Here is an 18726-nt window from a genome sequence, read left to right on the forward strand (position 1 = left end):
TCAGAAACAAGGATTAGTAAGGGCACCGTGTGCTGGGTTTTTGACCTGCTGAGTCTGGGAAAGAGAAGTGGAGGGACGTGTTACCACGCAGTTGTGAAGTGGACTTCAAAGTACTGCTTTATTGAAGTAGCCTCATGAGAGCAGGTATGAAGGAAAAAAAGATTGGTGTTCTGAGTGTTGGAGAGACTGTTGAGCCACCAGACTGAGGTCTTGAAGAGTGAAGCCACATCTGCATTGGGTCTTTCTCTGTGATCCTGTTAAATGCTAACAAGAAGTGAAGGAACTGCTTGTGTAAATGCTCATAAATCCTAGTCTGTGCCAAGTTTTGTCCTTGATTTATGCAACACTGATAGCTTGAATGCTTTAGTATTACCAGTATGGAAAACAGCCTTTGTGTCCCTATTTCAAGTTATGGGCATGCGAAGTATCTTTAAACCATGAAGATAAAATGGAAGAATTAAAATGTATAATGCTAATCAGCCTAGAAAGGTGTTCTGTGTCCTTTGCTTGAAGAAAAGGAATGTTTACATAAGTTGACTCAGTTTGTAAGATGGATAGGCTTTTTTCCCTGCTACACTGAAACTGGCTTTCACTTGAAAGAAGAGGGAGACCTAGGCCTGTTTTCCCATTGTTCCATTAGTTATGTTGATTATGTAAATTGTCTTGTTAAAATACAATGTATCAAGTCCATTTCTTGATATCTAGATGCAGCCTTAGAGAAGTTGGTAGAACTATTTCTGTTCATGGGGGGAGAAAAAGAGAAAGTGGCAGGGTTTTTTTTGTGCTTTGTGTTTTGATGAGAGGAAAATACAGGTATGTGAGTTTTAAAACCAAATTAAAACAAAGGTGGTTAAAGAGATCTGAATAACTTGAGTGTTGCATTCATATTTTAGTAAATTTGGGGTTAGATAGATTGTTTTTTAAATGTCAACCTCTGCTTTTTGTTACAGGTTACGTCTTAAGTGTTGTGCTCCTAACTTTACCAAGGCAACACCTGGTTCAGCTTTACCTGTACTTCTTGACTGCACTTCTGCTTTATGCTGGGCACCAAATTTCCAGGTAAGAATATATGGATTAATTTTGTTACCTTGGTTTGGGAATTAGAAAAATAAGTGATATTTTGTTAATAACTTACAAATGGGTTAGGTCTGGTTTTGTAGAGGCCTTTTTTCTATTCCAGACACCTAAATATATGCTGGTGTTCTTTGTCTTGAAAAAGTTTACAGAATTAAGTATGCAGTCAAGAAGTCCTGGTGCATTTTCATTGACTTAAAAGGAATTTTGAGCTACTTTTCTGTGAAGCATTATGTCCACTACTCTGAGGAGAGAAAGCACTTACCGCAAGACTTAAGTGTCGCGTCTGATACAGTAATTTGAGTAACTTGGTGGCTTGACTAACATGCTTTTTCAACACTGAGGCGGTTTACAAAGCAGACAGGATGTTACTTCTAATTTCCTGGCACCTAGAATAAAGGAGCAAATAGTAACGTGGGAGATGGTAGAAGTTAAGTAATAGTGGAATTTATTCTTAAATTCGTCTTTCTTTGTTTAGTATGTTTTATGCTGAAAACAAAGACAGATGTTTTGGATCTAAAGTGCAGAGCAGGAGTCTGGAGAACTACAGGTTGGAAAAGACAAAATCAGTCATCTTCATTTGGCTCCAGCTAAATCTGTTGAAAGCCAGTGTAAACTCTCATACTGATAAGATGTTTAATTGGAACCAGAGTGCTATCACATTAATGGCTTTACATGGGCAGTTTTAAAAATACAGATGTGGGCCTGATTTATTGTTGTCTGCTGATGGGGAAACATTTAAAAATGCTTTTGATTGATTCATGTGAAGTAATAGGTTTGATATTCTGCATAAAAATTGTTGTTCCAAAGCATTTGCTGGAATATGTTTTACTTGGTATGTTACAATTCAGGGGAGTGTTAATGAAGGTTTTTGTGGTGCCTTGACATGTCACTGTCGTGGTTGTCAGTTTTAATTAATAATTTCCTGAATGGGTGAGGGTGCAAGGGAGAAGTTACAGCCTCTTATTTCCTGGTTAGGAAGGAAAGAGGTTTTTTAATCATTCTTGGGGGACTCCTTAGTTTTATAGATACAGTTTGTGGGTATTTCTCATGGGATTGAAGGCTTACTTATTAGAAAAAAACAACCTAACTATTATTTAAAAACTTGTGTTGGAATAAAAACAAAGCTAGTAACTGAATACCCATCAGATACAGGGTTTTGGTCCAGAACATTAACAGCTAGATATCTTTATAATAGAATTGTTTAGATTGGACCTTTAAGATCATGGAGTCCAACAATTAACCCAGCGCTGCCAAGTCCACCACTAAACCATGTCCCTAAGCACCACATCTCTTTTAAATACCTCGAGGGGTGGTGACTCAACCACTTACCTGTCTTCCAGCTCACTGGACTGGGTACTCATGATGCCATTCTGGATATTTACATTTTTTAAAAGAAAGGGAGTTGGGATGGATTTTGGTTGATACATTAAGGGATAGTACTGGTTTTGTTTTTAATATCTTTTTTATTCATGTTTTTTGTAATGTGAATTCTAACTCCCATTGCTTTGTTTAGGCTTGAGACTTTACAGGCTTTATTGAGATAAATTAAATACCTGTTGCTTGGACTGTTGAGTGTATTTGTACTAAGCTTTCTCTATTTGATACTTCTGGAGTGAGTTAATAAAGACTTTAATTAAATCTTGCATCAACTGGCACCAAAAAAACCCCTTAATTAAAAGATGCCTTGGATTCAAATAGTCAAGCAGTATTCCCTAGCTATTTTGCAAAGTAGATGTAGTTGTTAACACTTTAGAGTGAGCTTACTCTTTCTCCCTAGATATAAGCCTGACTTGGCTTGCAAGGAAGCACTGTGCAAGGGGTTCTCAGCAGCAGCCTTTGTATGTATAATGTGGGCATTATATATGCATTTATCTGAAAAGCATTAGCTTTTCAGAAGAATTTTTGAATCTCGTTAGTTTTCAGATTGAAAATAGTTAAATACAATGTTAGTGGAGCTGTTCCTTTTATTGCCAAAAACAGGCAATTTCAACTGATGTTTCTGTTTAGCAGACTGATCATAACAAGGCGTACAGTAGTCACATGTGCAAACTGTTCCTGAATGCTTTTTGTTAATAATTCTGCTTAGAGCTGAAATTGCTTGCACTTACTACCAATTGGGAGGCTATTTAAGTTAGATGAAGAGGTCTCCTATTGAGGCCAGTTTGGTTAATGCAAATTATAGAACAAGACCAGAATCAGCTGGTATTTTTGACTCTGCAGTGTCCTGGAAATTCTGAGCTGTTGAAAGACTTCAGCTTTCAGTGCTTTTTTTCCACCCCAGAAATAGCTTGTGGTTCAGCTGCAAGTCTGGGAATAAGAAGATCTGAATTTTAGAGTTAAGCTCTGACTTCAGACTTCCAGGTCTATGACCTTGACAAGTCACCTAACTTAAGTGTTTGGTTCCTTATCTGCAAAACTGAGAATTACCTTAATGTGTAAAGATTAATTAGCCAATATTCATGAACACTTGGAGAGTCCCAAGAAGATGCTACATTTCTGTGTAGTGCGTTAACCTGGCAATTTGGGTGGAGATTATACACCATCTGTTTATGGAAAAAGGATAAGTCTGTTTTAAAAAATAAAAACCTACTGCCTCTGGCAAGGAAAATGGCTGCTGATCTTACTTTTTATGTCGCTTACTTGAAAGGATCACATTTCTTTTCCCCATTTCCAGTAATAGAATTTGGAAAAATAAATCATGCAATTATGCATAAAATACATGATGCAGTTAAACACACTATTAATTCTAAAAAATTGAATTTACATCTTTATTTCATGTTCCGCAGTTTTGTTGTGGTTGTATTCTAAGTGTTGAGTCTTACAGAGCTTAGAATGAGAAGATGGGGGAGCAAGAGACTGAACTGTTTCTTATGGATAATCTTAAAATGCACTTAATTTTAAGGTTGTCTGTAGACATTTAAAACCTATGAGAGTGTGTATTTGATGTTGGAGGTAGAGATTAATCAGCCAAAGTACCTGTCAGCAATATGAATCAATTAGGTCAGATAACCACTGTGCCTTATGTCAGTTACAAAGCATATTTTTAAAAACAGATGACCTTTCTGCACTTTCAGTAACTAAAAAGTCATGCACTGTCTCTTCGCCTTTTTAGAACTGTATTAGTCATTCCCATCCATGAGTGTATGTTCACAGTCCAGCAGTTTGATTAAATGAGGCTGGGAATCCATCTACAGCCTGAACAGCAGGCAATCTGATCTAAGCTTTATTCTTGTATCCTAATTTTCTAAAGTAATTTTTCAGTCATTTAATTAACTAGTAAATAATGATTTTAGCATTCTTGTTTTCTTATATTGATGCAGTAAAGTGAACAATTCTCAAATGGAAAGCTTAATACAGCTTTAATTGATCAAAATTGAGTGCAGGCACGTGCTCTTCTCAGCATCTTGTATGGCACTGCAGCTGTTCGAGGTGCCTTCTGATTGGTGTCTGTGCCAAAAGATCCTTGCACTTGTACTGGTAATAAGAGAATCATTGCTTCGACTTTCCTTATTCAGATGTCATCTACAAATACTGTTTAAAAAATTTAGGAGATGTTAAAACATTGCTCCTATGAGCCTATAGGCCCAAAACTATGTGAATGAGAGTTACTTAAAGAATCAAGCCAAGTATAGACCTCTGTGCAGATGACTGAATCAGACAGACAGACAAAGGCAAGGAATGTAGCTTGAAGGCATTTGGGTAATCTCTAGCCATGATCCTGGTGTTGAAGAAGCAACTCTTAAGTGCAGCTTTGTTGGTGTGCTTTGCTAAGCTGTGTAAGGTCATCTTGCAGCATTTTGTATCCTGGTTGATTCTGTAGCCTGTTTTCTAACAGACAGAAAAACATGATGTCTTCATCGCTTTCCTTCAGTTCAGAAATGCCAGTGTTTCCACCTTAAATGTGAGGATGGAGCATGACATTGCTAATACAAAAAAAACAGCTTCAGCATGTTGTAAATGGTGTTATTTTTTACTCCCTTGGTAACTCTGAGGGATTATCCTGTTTGTGTTGTGAATGTTTTCAGAAAGTGCTTTCTATAGGTTCATATGAGATAAAAAATTACCCAATTTTGTTCCAAAGATTACATCCATATGGGTGTTGGAAGGTGGAAAAAGCCCTTGTGCTTAGCTATACCTTGATAAGAAGGAGGAAGTTCCATCTAGAATCAGTTGTTTTAGGGGCCCTTTCGATCCTCATGTGTTTTTAATTGTAGGCTACAGTCTAAAGAACCCATTTCAACATACCTTGCATACACTGTGACACTTGAAAAGCTGCAGTGAGTAGGCAGGGTTGTCAGCTATGAAGGATAGGCTTTGAAGTGTTTGTTTTAGTACTTTGAGATTTGTGTCTTGAATTCCATGGATTTTTTGCAAATGAAATAGTGAATACCTTGGGTAGCAATCTAATACTAGAAGAAGGGTGTATTTCCACTTTTCTGGGGAGAAGCGAATGCTTTCATTAGCACTGAGTTGCATGCTTTTTCTGCTCTGAAATTAAAAGAGCAGTTCATGTGTTGGTTGTGGTTTCTGGTACTGTTTGCCTTGCTTTGACTGCATCTGTTCCCAGCAAGTGTGGCTTGCCTCACTGATGTAAATAAATACGTGAAAAGTGAAGTGCTGTACCCCTCTAGCAAACAGACTCTGCTAGCTCTGTGCAGGGTCAGAGCAAGTGTGTCTGTCTGGCATTCCCAGGCTGAGATGTAGCCAGACATGAATGACTGGACAGTATCAGCCAGATACAAGCACAGGATTAGTTGTGCTGCTGGCAGAGTTGGTAGGGTCAGAGGAGGATGGAGCAGGAGCCGTCCTTGGAAGTGGAGAAGGAAAGGTCACAGGGCAAGGCAGAAAAAGGGGCTGGAGACGTGGATCCAAAGGGTTATGAGCATTACCTGCTGTCTCATGACAGAGCATGAAGGAGCCACTGGAGAATTACTGCTGTGCTGTTCCAGGATCACCTTCTCGAAGTGTGATATTTGTGTTTGAGTTATATTGCTGTTACATGTGCTAGTCTGCTTGAAGGCAGAGCTGATGGATGATCTCCAACAGCAGAAAAAATGCTCAGTCTTCTCCAGATCTTACCTTTTTTTGAGTGCCTGAGCCTACCCTCCTAGCCATCCTTTTCTGAGAGAAATGATATCCTGTCAGATTTTTCAGGCTATCTCACTGTATCTGTCAATAGTGATCTTTCAGAGGGTATGCAGTTGGTCTCCCAAGTTTCCCAGGATGGAGCTAAACCTCTAAATCATGTTGGATAAAAGGATTATGAAGCACTTGTGTTTTTGACTCTAGTCCATGACTGTCACTTTTCCTACATACGTTTTTTTTTAATTCAATGCAGAGAGATTCTTAGATGAAAAGTACTATAACCATTGCATTGGAAGACATCTCTGTCAAGTTCTCAATTATTTTTCTTTTCACATTGAGCTGGTGGGAAAAGAAATTGTCATAAGGAAGAACACTTAATAAGGATACTTAAAAATGGAATGCTGCTTAAGAGGCTTTGTCAGTAAGCAGTTTCAGGCCATGCTCTGAAGAGCAGCTTGGATGTCCCAAAGGATTTTTACAGCTATGCCAGTGAGTCTTAATTACACATAATGCTTCTCTCACTTAAGTCATGCCTCAGTTAGATCCTTACATCAGTGAGGCTGCTGTAACAGTAGTGTTAATATTGTTTTTTGTAATTTATTTAATTGACTGTGGCATACACTGAAGTTACATATGTGTGGAATGAATAAATTGCTTATCTGATCAAGTGCATCTTAATAATTGTGAGTTTGATGTTTTGTTTTTTTTTGTTTTAGAGATTATGTGAGGAGCGAATTGGAATCAGGATATGAAGGACCAATGTACTTGGAACCTCTCTCTATGAATCGTTTCATGACTGCTTTAGTAGGTAAGTGCTTTATATATTTGTGGTGCAGGAGAGATCTCTGCCTAATTCTGTTTGTTGAAACCTATGCACGTTTTACCTCTTGGTTTCAAATGTCTCTTACCGCTTCTAGTACTTGTATTTCTCATGCAGGAGGCATGGGAGCTGGATGTATCCTGCTTGGCTTTTTCTGTGCCACTGATTTACCAATACTCCCATACCTGCAGCCTTGAAGTATTTTCTAGGTCTGTTTGTCATGCTCTTGCCCTTGATTCTTCTTAGACTCAATCTGATTCAGAAGGACTGGGTTGTCAATAATCCAGATGTACTGTACTGTAGAAATTTCAATAGTAACACGTACTTGTAATGCTTTTGCTAATGAAAGTGTTGTACAAGTATTTATTCTTTATTAGCCTTACAGATTAACAGTATTATTCTCTTACAAAAAACTGGTGAAACAGATGTATGGGTGTGCCTGGGACTGCAGGCTATTGTGTTGGTTTTCTTAACTGTGTACTGTTTTCTTAACTGTGTGATTTGTCCAGTTAAGGAGTAGCAAGTCAAAACTACATTTAAACTGTGTTGGATTAGTGGCAGAGATGACTACCTAAAAATACCAAATAAATCCTGAAGAGTTTGACTTTTTAGACTATTCCGTTACCTTTTGAACTTTTGCCTGGAAGGGAGTAAATTCCGTGTTAAGGTTGCTGCACCAGGACGTATGTTCCACTGTGTATTTTAAATTAAGCCTGATACAAGCTTGGAAGAAAAATCTTCCATAATTCCTTTCACTAAGATCTATGGTTTTCATCAGATACATTGACAGATTTAGTCAGCCACGTACTGTTGGCAAAACTCAGCTGCTTTCTGTTTACTTTCTACTGGAAATGGGTATGCTTCTTTACAGTATGTTAGGTCTACCAGAACATACACATCTCCTTTTGGCCTGTGTTCTTACTTCGCTGTGTGACATTTGTCTTTACTTTTAGTGTTTTTAAATAGAAATAACATTGGCATTTTTCAAGGAAAGGAAATACTTAGGTACCATTTGTTCTCCCTTCTGAATATCTGTATTTTGCTGTCTTGTCAAATGACACCAAAGTACAACTAAAGCCTTTAGTGTGTTTCTCTGGGAAAATGTTTGTAATTAGTCCTTTGAATCTCTCAGCTGCAATGTGGGGTCTCATGATAAAGCAGAATCACTCAGAGAGCTTCACAAAACAGCAGGCAGGCCTGAGCAGGAAGAGATCAGGAGGCTTTGTGTCATTCAGTAATACTTAGACAGAAACTAAACTCTGAGTCAAACCATTATGCTTCATCCAGGCTTTAATATGGATTAAACATAAGTGAGAAAAAGATACTGGTTTTATGCAGTACTGTTTTGGGTTGTAGTGGGTGCTAAGCTGAAGTGTCCCCTTATTGTAACTGTTTTTCAGAAGTAGGTGCATGACTACGTTAGCAAATGTTTGTATGTTAACATAGTTAATGTTCCCATTATTAATATCTCCTTTTAAAGCCAACTTGAAAGTGTAATTTTAGTCTTGATGGTAAGTGGTCATCTTTGCCTGTGAAAGCAAGTGATTAGATATTACAGTGTTTTGTAGATACATGAAATGTTTTCTCAAATTTGTGACACATAATTGGTATTTATCCAGTAGAACCTGCCATGTCTGGGGAGTGTGCTGCACTGAACTGTGTTGTCTTCACAGCAAAATGAATGTACAGGAATGCTCCACCTTTTTATTAGATGTTTGGTCTGTGTGTTGTGCACTGTTGACAAAGGCACTGAGGCAAGTGCATGGCAAAGTAATTGTGCTGCTGATAACAGCTCTAGTTCCTAAAAGTTCTGATCAGAATTAAGGGGTTAATGTACGGTATGCCAGCTGGTTCACAAATCTAATCTTTAATGCTCTTATTCATTAGTGCTTTTTGAATGGGCTCTTATAGTAATTTCTTTCTTTACATCTAATTCACTCTCATGACTGCTGACTAGGGTTACTTCCTAAGTGCTGGATGGAAGAAATCAATGTATTTGAAGACTGCCTGTTGGATGGGTGTGCCATTTTGTGAGCATGTCAGCTGTGGATGTTAAAAAGCTGTGTGGTTTTGGAGGCAGTGCTACCATGAAGATTGCTTTTTCTTAGTGCACAGTAGTGGGTCTACAAGTTAACTTTAGGTTATTCCTGTTTTCGAATAACAGTTAGTGACATAGGCAGAGAGTTGGTTAACATCAGCTTTCTGAAGTTGGGAATGAAATAAAGACTGTTCCCTACTCAGAGTGGCTTGAGTAGTGGCTGTACCTCATAAGCTTTCTACTTGCACATTTTCCACTAGCTTATGAGCTGAGAGGCTTTGGCTACCTGTCAGCAATGTTTATTGTATTTGTGGTGGTTTGGGAAAGGAAAAAGAATCGACAGGAACTTAAACCAATAAATTTCTTCCTCATTGCCTCATTCCCTAGTAGACGAGCCTGGTGTCCTGCAGGAGGTTTCCAGCTGTTGGGTTCATTAGCTGTGTCTGCCAGTTCTCATTCCACAGCATTGTAAGTTTACAGACTGCAAACATTCAGCTGGATTTGCTACTCTTAGCAGATAGCTAGTGTTAACATCATTTTATGATTTGATACGAGGTACGAAGTAATTTCTTCTGACTGATGCTGTTATGTGTGATGACCAATGTGTACAGGCCTGTTGGGGATAAACTGTGATTTACTGCAGAGAGAGGTGCTGCTACCCCAGTTTAGAGTGGGAAGTACCAGTCAGTAAAAGCTCTATTGGAGGCATTTTCAGGTCCTTCCTGAAAGAGTTGATTGACAAAGTGCAGACTTAAGGAATGAGATTGGGGCTCCAGAGAAATTGCTCCATGTGTTTCCTTTGATGGCGTGCATCTCTCCTTCTCAGGACAAGTAACTTTTGATCAGTGTTTAAATTAAAAAGGTGGGATGTTCAGAGAGTTTCGCAGGATACTCAGCACGTCACTGTTGGAGGAAAGCAGGTCATGCTGTTGCATGAGATGAGGCTGAACTCAGAGGTCCTGTTTAGTGATTGGAAAGGTCCAGAGTAATCCCAAAGAGTGTTGGATTGTTTAATGTGATGTTTTAGCAGTATTTTACTTCAGCATTTAGTAAGAGTGACATCATCTGAAATATGTATTGGATGCTGGTATTTGTATCCCTCTGTGTGTGATGCTGGGTTGCCTTAGTTACCATGAGTTGCAGAAATCCCTGCAAGCTGACTGTGCCAGGCTCCTGAATATTATAGCACAGCAGTGTGCTGGTGGTATCTTAAATTGGGTTGTAGCAACTTGTGTGTGGGCAGAGAACAACAAAGCAGAGGGAGGATGCTTCAGAGCTGGAGTCTGTTGAACTTCTAAAAAGATGAGTGGAGTAACTTTATCTGAAGCTTGTAAGACCCAGTATGCTCGTAGTGTCTTGCTGAGAGCAAGGGTGCTTGATCTGAAAAGACATCTGCTAATTCAAAAATACATCTACCAAATTGACAGTAGGACTTAAACTTGAAAGAGAACAGTATAAAACAAGAACTTCTTATGCTTAAGTAGCAGAGTTTAGAGAGTGGTTTCAGGTCAGCTGTAGTTGTTTTGAAAGCAGGAGTCCTTTCCTAGGTAATGAAGCTAGGTAAAATGAAAGCAAACCCTAGTACTATTTCTCCTCTCACATCTTCCTTCCCCAACTCATCCAGAAGGGCCTGCAAGGTCCATAAGCTTATATGAACACATGGAGTTACCTCTGACCTAGAGATGTTAACGGCCTTGATTTTGTTACTCTGTTTTGCTAAGGCTAACTCCTCAATTTACAGAGTTGTGACATGCAAATGTTAGTGGAGGTAGCTCCGAACCAGCATATAGACACTTCAGCATAGTACCACATATTGTGGCTTTTGGCTGTAAGCTGACATAGGTGGTGAACAAAGTTCTCCTTTTCAATAATATGCAATAAGCTTTTTACTTTACTGCAAAATGATGAATGAGAATTGTTCTTACCCAGGCAATGTGCCTTTCACCTTGTTCCGTTTCCTCTGAGATAAAGGGTACAGTTTCCAGTGACTCTGATGGGAACAGTTATACTGGAGTGGTCTGCTCTAGAAATACCACCCTCCAAATCTTGGTGTGTGGGAGAGATGTACTCACGTCCCCGCCAACTGTTTAAGGGAATTTAGTTGTTAATTATCTGTCACTTGCAAGCTTCAGTGATAATTTTAAGCAACTGCCTCAGGGCATTATGAAATTATTGAAGTCTCAGCTGCTGACCTGACTTTCTCCTGTTGCTGTTCTTAGCCAGTAATTCCTCTTGACAGTATAAATATTGTTGCTCTAAAAGCCATTTGGGACCTCTGATTACTTTTGGGATGAAATAGTAGCATAGCTGGGCTTCAGAAAAGCTACTGCCGTGTATACAGATACTGATGGGATTTAGGTTGAGCTGGGGATGTTAAGGAAAAAGAAGGATGACTTGCTTGGTTATCCTCTGCACTGTTTATTTTTGGGACTTCATATTAATCTGAGTGTGAGTCTGCATGTGTTTTGGGTTTACATCTCACTAATCTGTCAAGTGAAAGCGCACACTTGGCGCAGTTTGAAAACAGCGACTTTTGTGACCCAGCAAAAGATGTAGAGGAGCCTGGTTTTGTAACAGCTATGTCCTAGTTAGAACTGTCATAATATGCTGGATGTTGATAACTGTGTTATGGGAAGATAACGTATTAAAATACGTTTTTCCTGAAGGGGATAATCAGCTTGATTCTAAAATACTGTGTGGTGGTTTCAGGTCAGCTGGTGGTGTGTACGCTCTGCTCCTGCGTCATGAAAACCAAACAGATTTGGCTTTTCTCTGCTCACATGCTCCCTCTGCTGGCGCGACTTTGCCTGGTCCCTTTGGAAACCATTGTCGTCATCAACAAATTCGCCATGATTTTCACTGGGTTGGAAGTTCTCTACTTTCTGGCATCAAATCTTCTGGTGCCCTATAACTTGGCGAAATCTGCATACAGAGAACTTGTCCAGGTAAGACAGAGAACGTAACAATTTTATTTTCCCTGGCCCAGGCTTTTTTTTTTTTTTTTTCAGGAAAGAAATAAAAAAATACTTTGACTTGTCTTCTATGCAAGGGTGTTTCTGTGTGAACTTATGCTTTCTTAGCCAACTAGATATGTTCATAGCATCTTTTTTCTTTAATTTATGGTATCTTATAATTTGTGAGCGGTTAAGACATTAGCCTGAATTATGCTGCTGGCCAACTGAGCATGTCAACTTGCTTAGACTCAGTTTAGTCCTTCACAAATCCAGGCTAAAAGACAAGATTGTGGCAGAATGGAATTTATTTACAGTCTCATTAAGTGAGCAAGTTAATCCCCATGCATTAATTGTAGTAGCTGTTCATTTCAAGAAATGCCTTCTCTATGGAAAGCGTTTGTAATTATAGTAGCACTAAATTGAGAGTAACATTGAAGCTGATTTTGCCTGTAATAATCACTGACAGTAATTTATTTGTAACTTGCAGACAGTGATTTGAAAAGTCTGTAGTGTTTTCTTTAGAACAGCACCATTGCTGAGACCTCTTAAGTTATCAGAAACAGAGAAGACTGATCTGACACATCCATTTTGTTAACACTTTCACATCTAATATGTATTTAGTTCAAAAGATCCTGCATTATTTATAAAAAGATAACGCAAAAGATATGATGCTATTTATACAAAAATAAAATGTATGTGAATATGAGCCCTTCTTTGTATTTCAAGGTAAAAAGATTGATGTTTGTTTGACTTTTGACTGACCCACTATTTCAGTTCTCACTACTGGCTGCATTTTTTCAAACTGAGCCACTGGTTTTCTGCCAGCTTCAGTCCAGAAGCAGTCTGAAAACTAACTTGTTAAGTTCTTTCAAAGCCCTCTTTAAAGCTCTTCTGTGCTGTCATATCTGTCATGCATAACCCAAAACTTGGCAGCAGTAGGTGTCTGGTGTGCCAAGGTCTCAGCCTGTCATGTTGATTGTTACTGTTATTTATTGTGTATGTAATTGGTCTTTGGAGCAGGATTATCCTTCTGTGCTTGTACAGCACCTAGTATGGTCTGATCTCATCCATAACTATCTTGTAGATTTGTTGATGAAAAACTAATTCAAGACTTAAAAGCACCCACTGGTTCATAGTGTGTTTGTATAACTGGCTGCAGCTCCTCTGCAAATCAAGCTTAGTGTGCTTATTCCAAGGAGGATATTACTGGTGTCTCTAGAATATTTTCCCACTTGTATTTCCATCGCTATAACTTTGTATAGTTGTTAGTTTTCAATTATGGCTTCATCCAAGTGTTGGTGAGTTTGCAACTATTTTTGCCTGGATTTGGTTACTGTTTTGATACCAGTGGCAAAAAAGTACTGAATTTTGGGATTTTAAACACCAGGAGTGTTTCCTGAATGCAGTGTCATAGGGGAGACAACCCTAACAGGTGGGCCATGACAGGTATTTTGTGTGTTGTGTGTGTTTCAGACTGTGGCTAATGGTGTAATTTAAAAGCAGGTCTGGAACTGTAGCTTCCCACTTGAGTAGAAGATGCCAGAAACACCACACGGTTATGAATCTGCTTTATGAGTGTAGCATGACCCTTTTCTGATGTGGTGGAGTACTCTGCCAGGAGCTGCATAGGATTGCTTACATTGATCCCAGGCCGAGGGAGTCTCCTGAGGGCAGATGCGATTCCTTCACAAGTCTGTGCAAAGCTAAAAGCAGGAGCTTGGGACTGTGTCCCTGCCAGCAGCTTGTTGCTTGTCCATCAGCTATAGTCGATAGCACAGCAGGTCCCATGAATGTAACACCCCTCATGCTTATCATGAAAAACTAAGTAGGCAGCTTTTTCAGCAATTGTTAAAACGTGCTGGCCATTATGGACTTTCTGTCATTGTGGGAAGCAGGTGATGAGTAAATGGTAATTATTTTGACCCTTATGTATTAAGTCCAGCTATATAAAGTTCCATCTTATTGAAAATTGCTGCATTATAACTTGGTCTTTGCAATACAAAAGAAATAATTTGACCTTCAGAGTCTGCTGAAATAACTCTTAAAGGATGAGTTTCAAAACACTTGGTGGATTGGGAACAGTCAGAAGTCTGGTACATGTTCTTTTTGAGATACTTAAAAATAAAATGTCTGGATTATTAAGTTTTTCCTTAAAACCAGATCAGCAAAGCAAATGCACTGTACTGATGGGGCTCATATTTCAGTTTCCAGTGTGTGCAGTGACTTGGCAGTAACCGTAGAGAAAACAACATTGCTGTGGCTTAAGCTGGGCAAAAAGGTCTGAGTGGGCTGTGCAAGATACGGAGGCACGTGTCCTTGCCCCTCTGGCTGTGGGCAGGCTGCAGTCAGCAGCTCCGAGCCAGATGTTCACAGGAAGGAGCATTCAGCTTATCTGACAGTTTGCTGCACAATCAGGTGCTTGTCCCTACTTCATGACAGACATGGGTCAGCTGTAATATGTCAGTGCTGAACCTGGGCTCTCCTGTTGTCAAACTGTATTTTGGTGTATCTCCTCTTTTCCCTTGGGATGGCTAATGCCATGTGAATTCTCCTCAGCTTTCTTGTGGCTTTGTTGTTGTTACCACATCACATGTGCTGTGAACCAGTAACAAACTGCATTTTTCTGTCTTGCTCAGGTGGTGGAGGTATATGGTCTCCTGGCTCTGGGGATGTCTCTGTGGAACCAGCTAGTTGTCCCAGTTCTTTTCATGGTGTTCTGGCTTGTCTTATTTGCTCTTCAGATCTATTCCTATTTTAGCACACGGGACCAACCTGCCTCAAGAGAGAGGCTCCTCTTCCTCTTCTTGACAAGGTAATTAACTAGTCTGCAAATAGCTGATTTTCTGTTTTTACTGTCTTCTGAAATGAGTGTGGGCTCTTTTAGAAACTGGATAGATACATTTGCTTTATTGCATTTTGGTGCTCAGCAAACATTTATCCTTATTGCAGTGACCATGTATGTAAACCCTTGTTAAGTTTGTCTTTCAGAGGCATGGATCCCATTCAGAACAAACAGCATTAGTAGAACTGTGGGAGAGTTTCCAAAGAAAGCAAAATATTCCTTTGGTGAGGGAATAGCTATAATTAGAGCAAAGTACCCACCGATAATATGACAAACAGGATGCTTCCTAGTACTCATCCAGCCCCACATCCAACTTTGGCTGTCAGTCTGCATTAGCTGGGTATGGTTAATATGTATTCAGTAGCTTTCAAAAGACTTCTCTTCCATCAGTTTGTGCTTTCTGCCTTTGAACCTCTGTACACTTTTGTCATTTGAAAGATCCTGAGGCAAGGAGGTTCACGGTTCAGCTTGGTCTGTGTGATGGAAAATCCATTTTGATAGTTGGAATCCAAATAGTTTAATTCAGTGCCCCTCAATCCATGTATGGGGGGGAGGGGGCAGAAAGTGGACTAAACAGTTATTTTCTTTGAAATGGAGAGTAGCATGGGTCTGTTCTTTCCAGGCTGGAAAGCTCTTGTTTGCATATTTGCAGTTGAAAAGCTGTTTTCTACCTTTCATTGTCCATGTTATTCTCTCAAAATCTCATCCACGAGTATGTAACTGCTGTGATTTTTTAAAAGCCTTGAGTAGTTAAACTCTTTGGGACAATTCATAACATTGAAAGCTCCCCAGGCTTCTTTTGGAGCTCTTAAGCCCCTCTGGGACCCTTGCATAGTAGATCCTCTGGAAATAAGTTTGAGAATGGCACTGTAATTACTCTGACAAAAAGGGATTGGGCATCAGGCAGAAAATCCAGGATTCTTGATTTCTGATCATTTATTTTAAAGCAAAACCTAATAGTTCCTCAAATATTCTACAGAAATAGCTGCTTTAAAAATTATGTTTCTCTCTACCTTGGCCTGCAGGAGCATTTAAAAGCTTTTTCCACCCTGCTTGGGTTGATGAACAGGCAGAATTGGAACACTTACCAGAAGCACTGCAAATAGTGCATGTAAACACATCAGTCAGCATTTTCTGCTTTCGTTGAATTGCTTTCAAAGGAGATTTATGGTTAAAGTAGTAATTAAGAGACAAAGTAAATGTCTCTTGGACAAGCTTTGTTTATCTTTGAAGCCTATGCTTCTTCAAAACTGTTTTGTTTTGGTAGAGTGCTGGACTAGTTCACTCTTCAGTGACTAAATTAGCATGACATGTTTTTGACCACTAATTTTTCTTCCAAGATGACTATGCTGGTGAACAAGTGAAGATTTTATTTTTTATTTTTTCATTTTTTTAAATGAATGAGGTTGTCAGTGTATTACCTTGCACTGTATATGTGAGGATTTCCAGATGTGTGATCCCTGGCTTTCAGCTGGTTTGTTACCAAGTGCTGGGGCATACATTGCACTGCACTCCCCTTGTTCTGGCAGAGTGCTTTTCAGAAGCCCAAGTACGCTCTGGGGCTTAGTCTGCTCCAAATATTGCAGTGCCAGGATCAGCAGAAGAGCAGCCCCAAGGAAAAGGAACTGAAATATGCAGCTATTCTCAGCAGTGTCAAATGTATTCTGAAGTCTCAATCTTTGGGACTTCATTGCTATAGCAAAAGAGGGAAAGAAGCCTGCTGAGGGAGAATATTATTCACTGTCTTATTTTACTGCTTCTGGCTCAGCCATTTGAAAGACAGGTGTTGCCTACATGAACCTGATATTAATGCTACCAAAAGCCCCCAGTCTCCCATACTATTTATCAGTTTGATGTTTGTTTTGCACTATGACAGATCTGAGTAGCAAGGACCCGTGTGAATCCATCTTCTTCAATTCTGTGTTTCTGGTAGCTGGCTGAAATTTCAGCAACTAACCTGGGTGCATGGTGGCTGCCGAATGGACTGTTGGTTGTGAAAACCCTACAGAAGCAGGACAGTGCCACCGTGTGGCACAGCGCTGCAGAGGGACCCCAGCAATGCCCACAGCCCAACTCCAGCTGACGGCAGCGTTGGCTGGGGAGCCGAGATGAAGTTGTGCCTCAGAAAGAAGTCTCAGGATACCTTTCATCTTTCTATAGAGGGATTCTGTGGCTGTGTAGAGCTTTTAAGATTTTCATTAAAACAATCAAATTATGCTTTAAAACCAGCTTGCAGTTAACAGGACAAGGGGAGAACTCATCACATTGTCTTTAACAGACCTTTTTGTTTCCTTTGTTTCCCCTCTCTCCTCCTAGTATTGCAGAATGCTGTAGCACTCCATACTCGCTGCTGGGATTGGTCTTCACAGTCTCTTTTGTTGCTTTGGGAGTTCTGACTCTCTGCAAGTTTTACTTGCAGGGTTACCGAGCATTCATGAATGATCCTGCTATGAACAGGTAAGTGCCTTGTTGTGCCTAGGGTCTAAAAAGAAGCAGACAGAGAGGGATTTATAGAGAAATGTGTGGGTTGTGTTGCAATTTTTTAACTTACAACCTTTTGAATATCCTTGACGGGCTTCTGGTCTGCCAGTCTGTGTGTGCATTGGGAGGATGTGAGGTGAAAATGCAGCTTGTCACAGACTTACTGGGAGATAGTTCATTTCTGTAATAAATTCAAGACTGTTAGTTGGGATTTCTAATTGCACAGTTTGATTGTCTTAGTGCTTTCATTCACATGAGTCACTGGAAAAATTTTCACATGCTTGGAGAATATAAACACTTTGTTTCTGTATCCTCATTTATCCTGTAGTCATGTGTGAAACATGACTAATTATGAAGCTTAAAACACAGCATTTTATGGATTGTCTGTAAACTACCGTGGGAAACAGACAAAATACAGAAAAATACCTTTTCTTAATGCTTGCAATTCATCTAATACGAAGTTGGGATCCTAGGTATGGCCTTTCTCAGTTATTCCAGCCCTTAACTCTACTGAAAGTTCAGACCATATGGAAACTTTGTGGGATTTTTGTTTGGATTCCAAGATGTGAAAGCAAAAACAGTATGAATTTGGGCTGTCCAGGAGCAGTCTATGTACAAGCATCTTTTGGGGAAGCATTTAGTGCTGGTGATCTGTACTTTAACTGCATCAAATACTGGTGCTAGGTTGTGGTCCTGGAAGGCATTAAATGCAGTCTGAGGTTCTGAGCCAAAAAGAAGTGGACAGCTGCATTTGGTGTGGGTACATAGAGAATACAATGAAAAATGGCTGCATTGCTGATTTGCCTGAAGTGGGCACCAGGTGGGGTGTTGGGTCAGGGATGTTTCCCCCCCCAGGGCTGAAGGACAGACAGGAGGGGCACAATGGGGAAATAAAACAGTTGGAGAGGGTCCTCATTGTGATCTAGGAATGCAGCTGATCGGTGTCCAGGTGCAGATGTAGCAGTGCTGCTTCAGGTGTGTGTAGGCAACACTGAGGCTTTTGGGTTCCTCCTAAAACACAACCTGGGTCCTTAAAATTCTTTGTGCTGGGAGGACCTTGTCACTGGGTGATGTCATCTGTGTTGGATGTAGCTCAGGTGCTGCTAGTCAGGGGCAGGGTTGTGAAATTTGCTAGTTCCTAACCCCCAACACTTGAGCATTTCTGAAAACTTTCCCCTGTGATTAAAGCCTTAGCAGGGACATCAGTAAAAGCTAGAAGAAGTGACATTTGAAGGGTTGAGGCAGAAACAGACAGCTTATTTCCTGGTATTTCTACATGTATTTTTGAACCAACATGGACATACAGAAAGATGTGATTGGTTGTTGTTTTGACTGTGTTGATCTGCAGGGGAATGACTGAAGGTGTCACGCTCCTGATCCTGGCTGTGCAGACAGGTTTGATTGAGCTTCAAGTTGTGCATCGGGCATT

General features: G+C 39.8%; 1 protein-coding gene across 1 annotated transcript in view; it reads left to right on the forward strand.

The window, feature by feature from the left end:
* RNF145 (ring finger protein 145) overlaps positions 1 to 18726 on the forward strand; it is a 33557-nt gene that overhangs the window by 10647 nt on the left and 4184 nt on the right. The window contains exons 2-7 of the mRNA XM_010001997.1: positions 951 to 1059; positions 6879 to 6970; positions 11730 to 11965; positions 14611 to 14786; positions 17133 to 17273; positions 18646 to 18725. Of these exons, the coding sequence (XP_010000299.1) occupies positions 951 to 1059; positions 6879 to 6970; positions 11730 to 11965; positions 14611 to 14786; positions 17133 to 17273; positions 18646 to 18725 (834 nt within the window). The remainder of the gene's footprint in view (positions 1 to 950; positions 1060 to 6878; positions 6971 to 11729; positions 11966 to 14610; positions 14787 to 17132; positions 17274 to 18645; position 18726) is intronic.

Source organism: Chaetura pelagica, unplaced genomic scaffold (genome assembly GCF_000747805.2).
Source record: "Chaetura pelagica isolate M959 unplaced genomic scaffold, ChaPel_1.0 scaffold356, whole genome shotgun sequence".
NCBI classification, from domain to species: Eukaryota; Metazoa; Chordata; class Aves; order Apodiformes; family Apodidae; genus Chaetura; species Chaetura pelagica.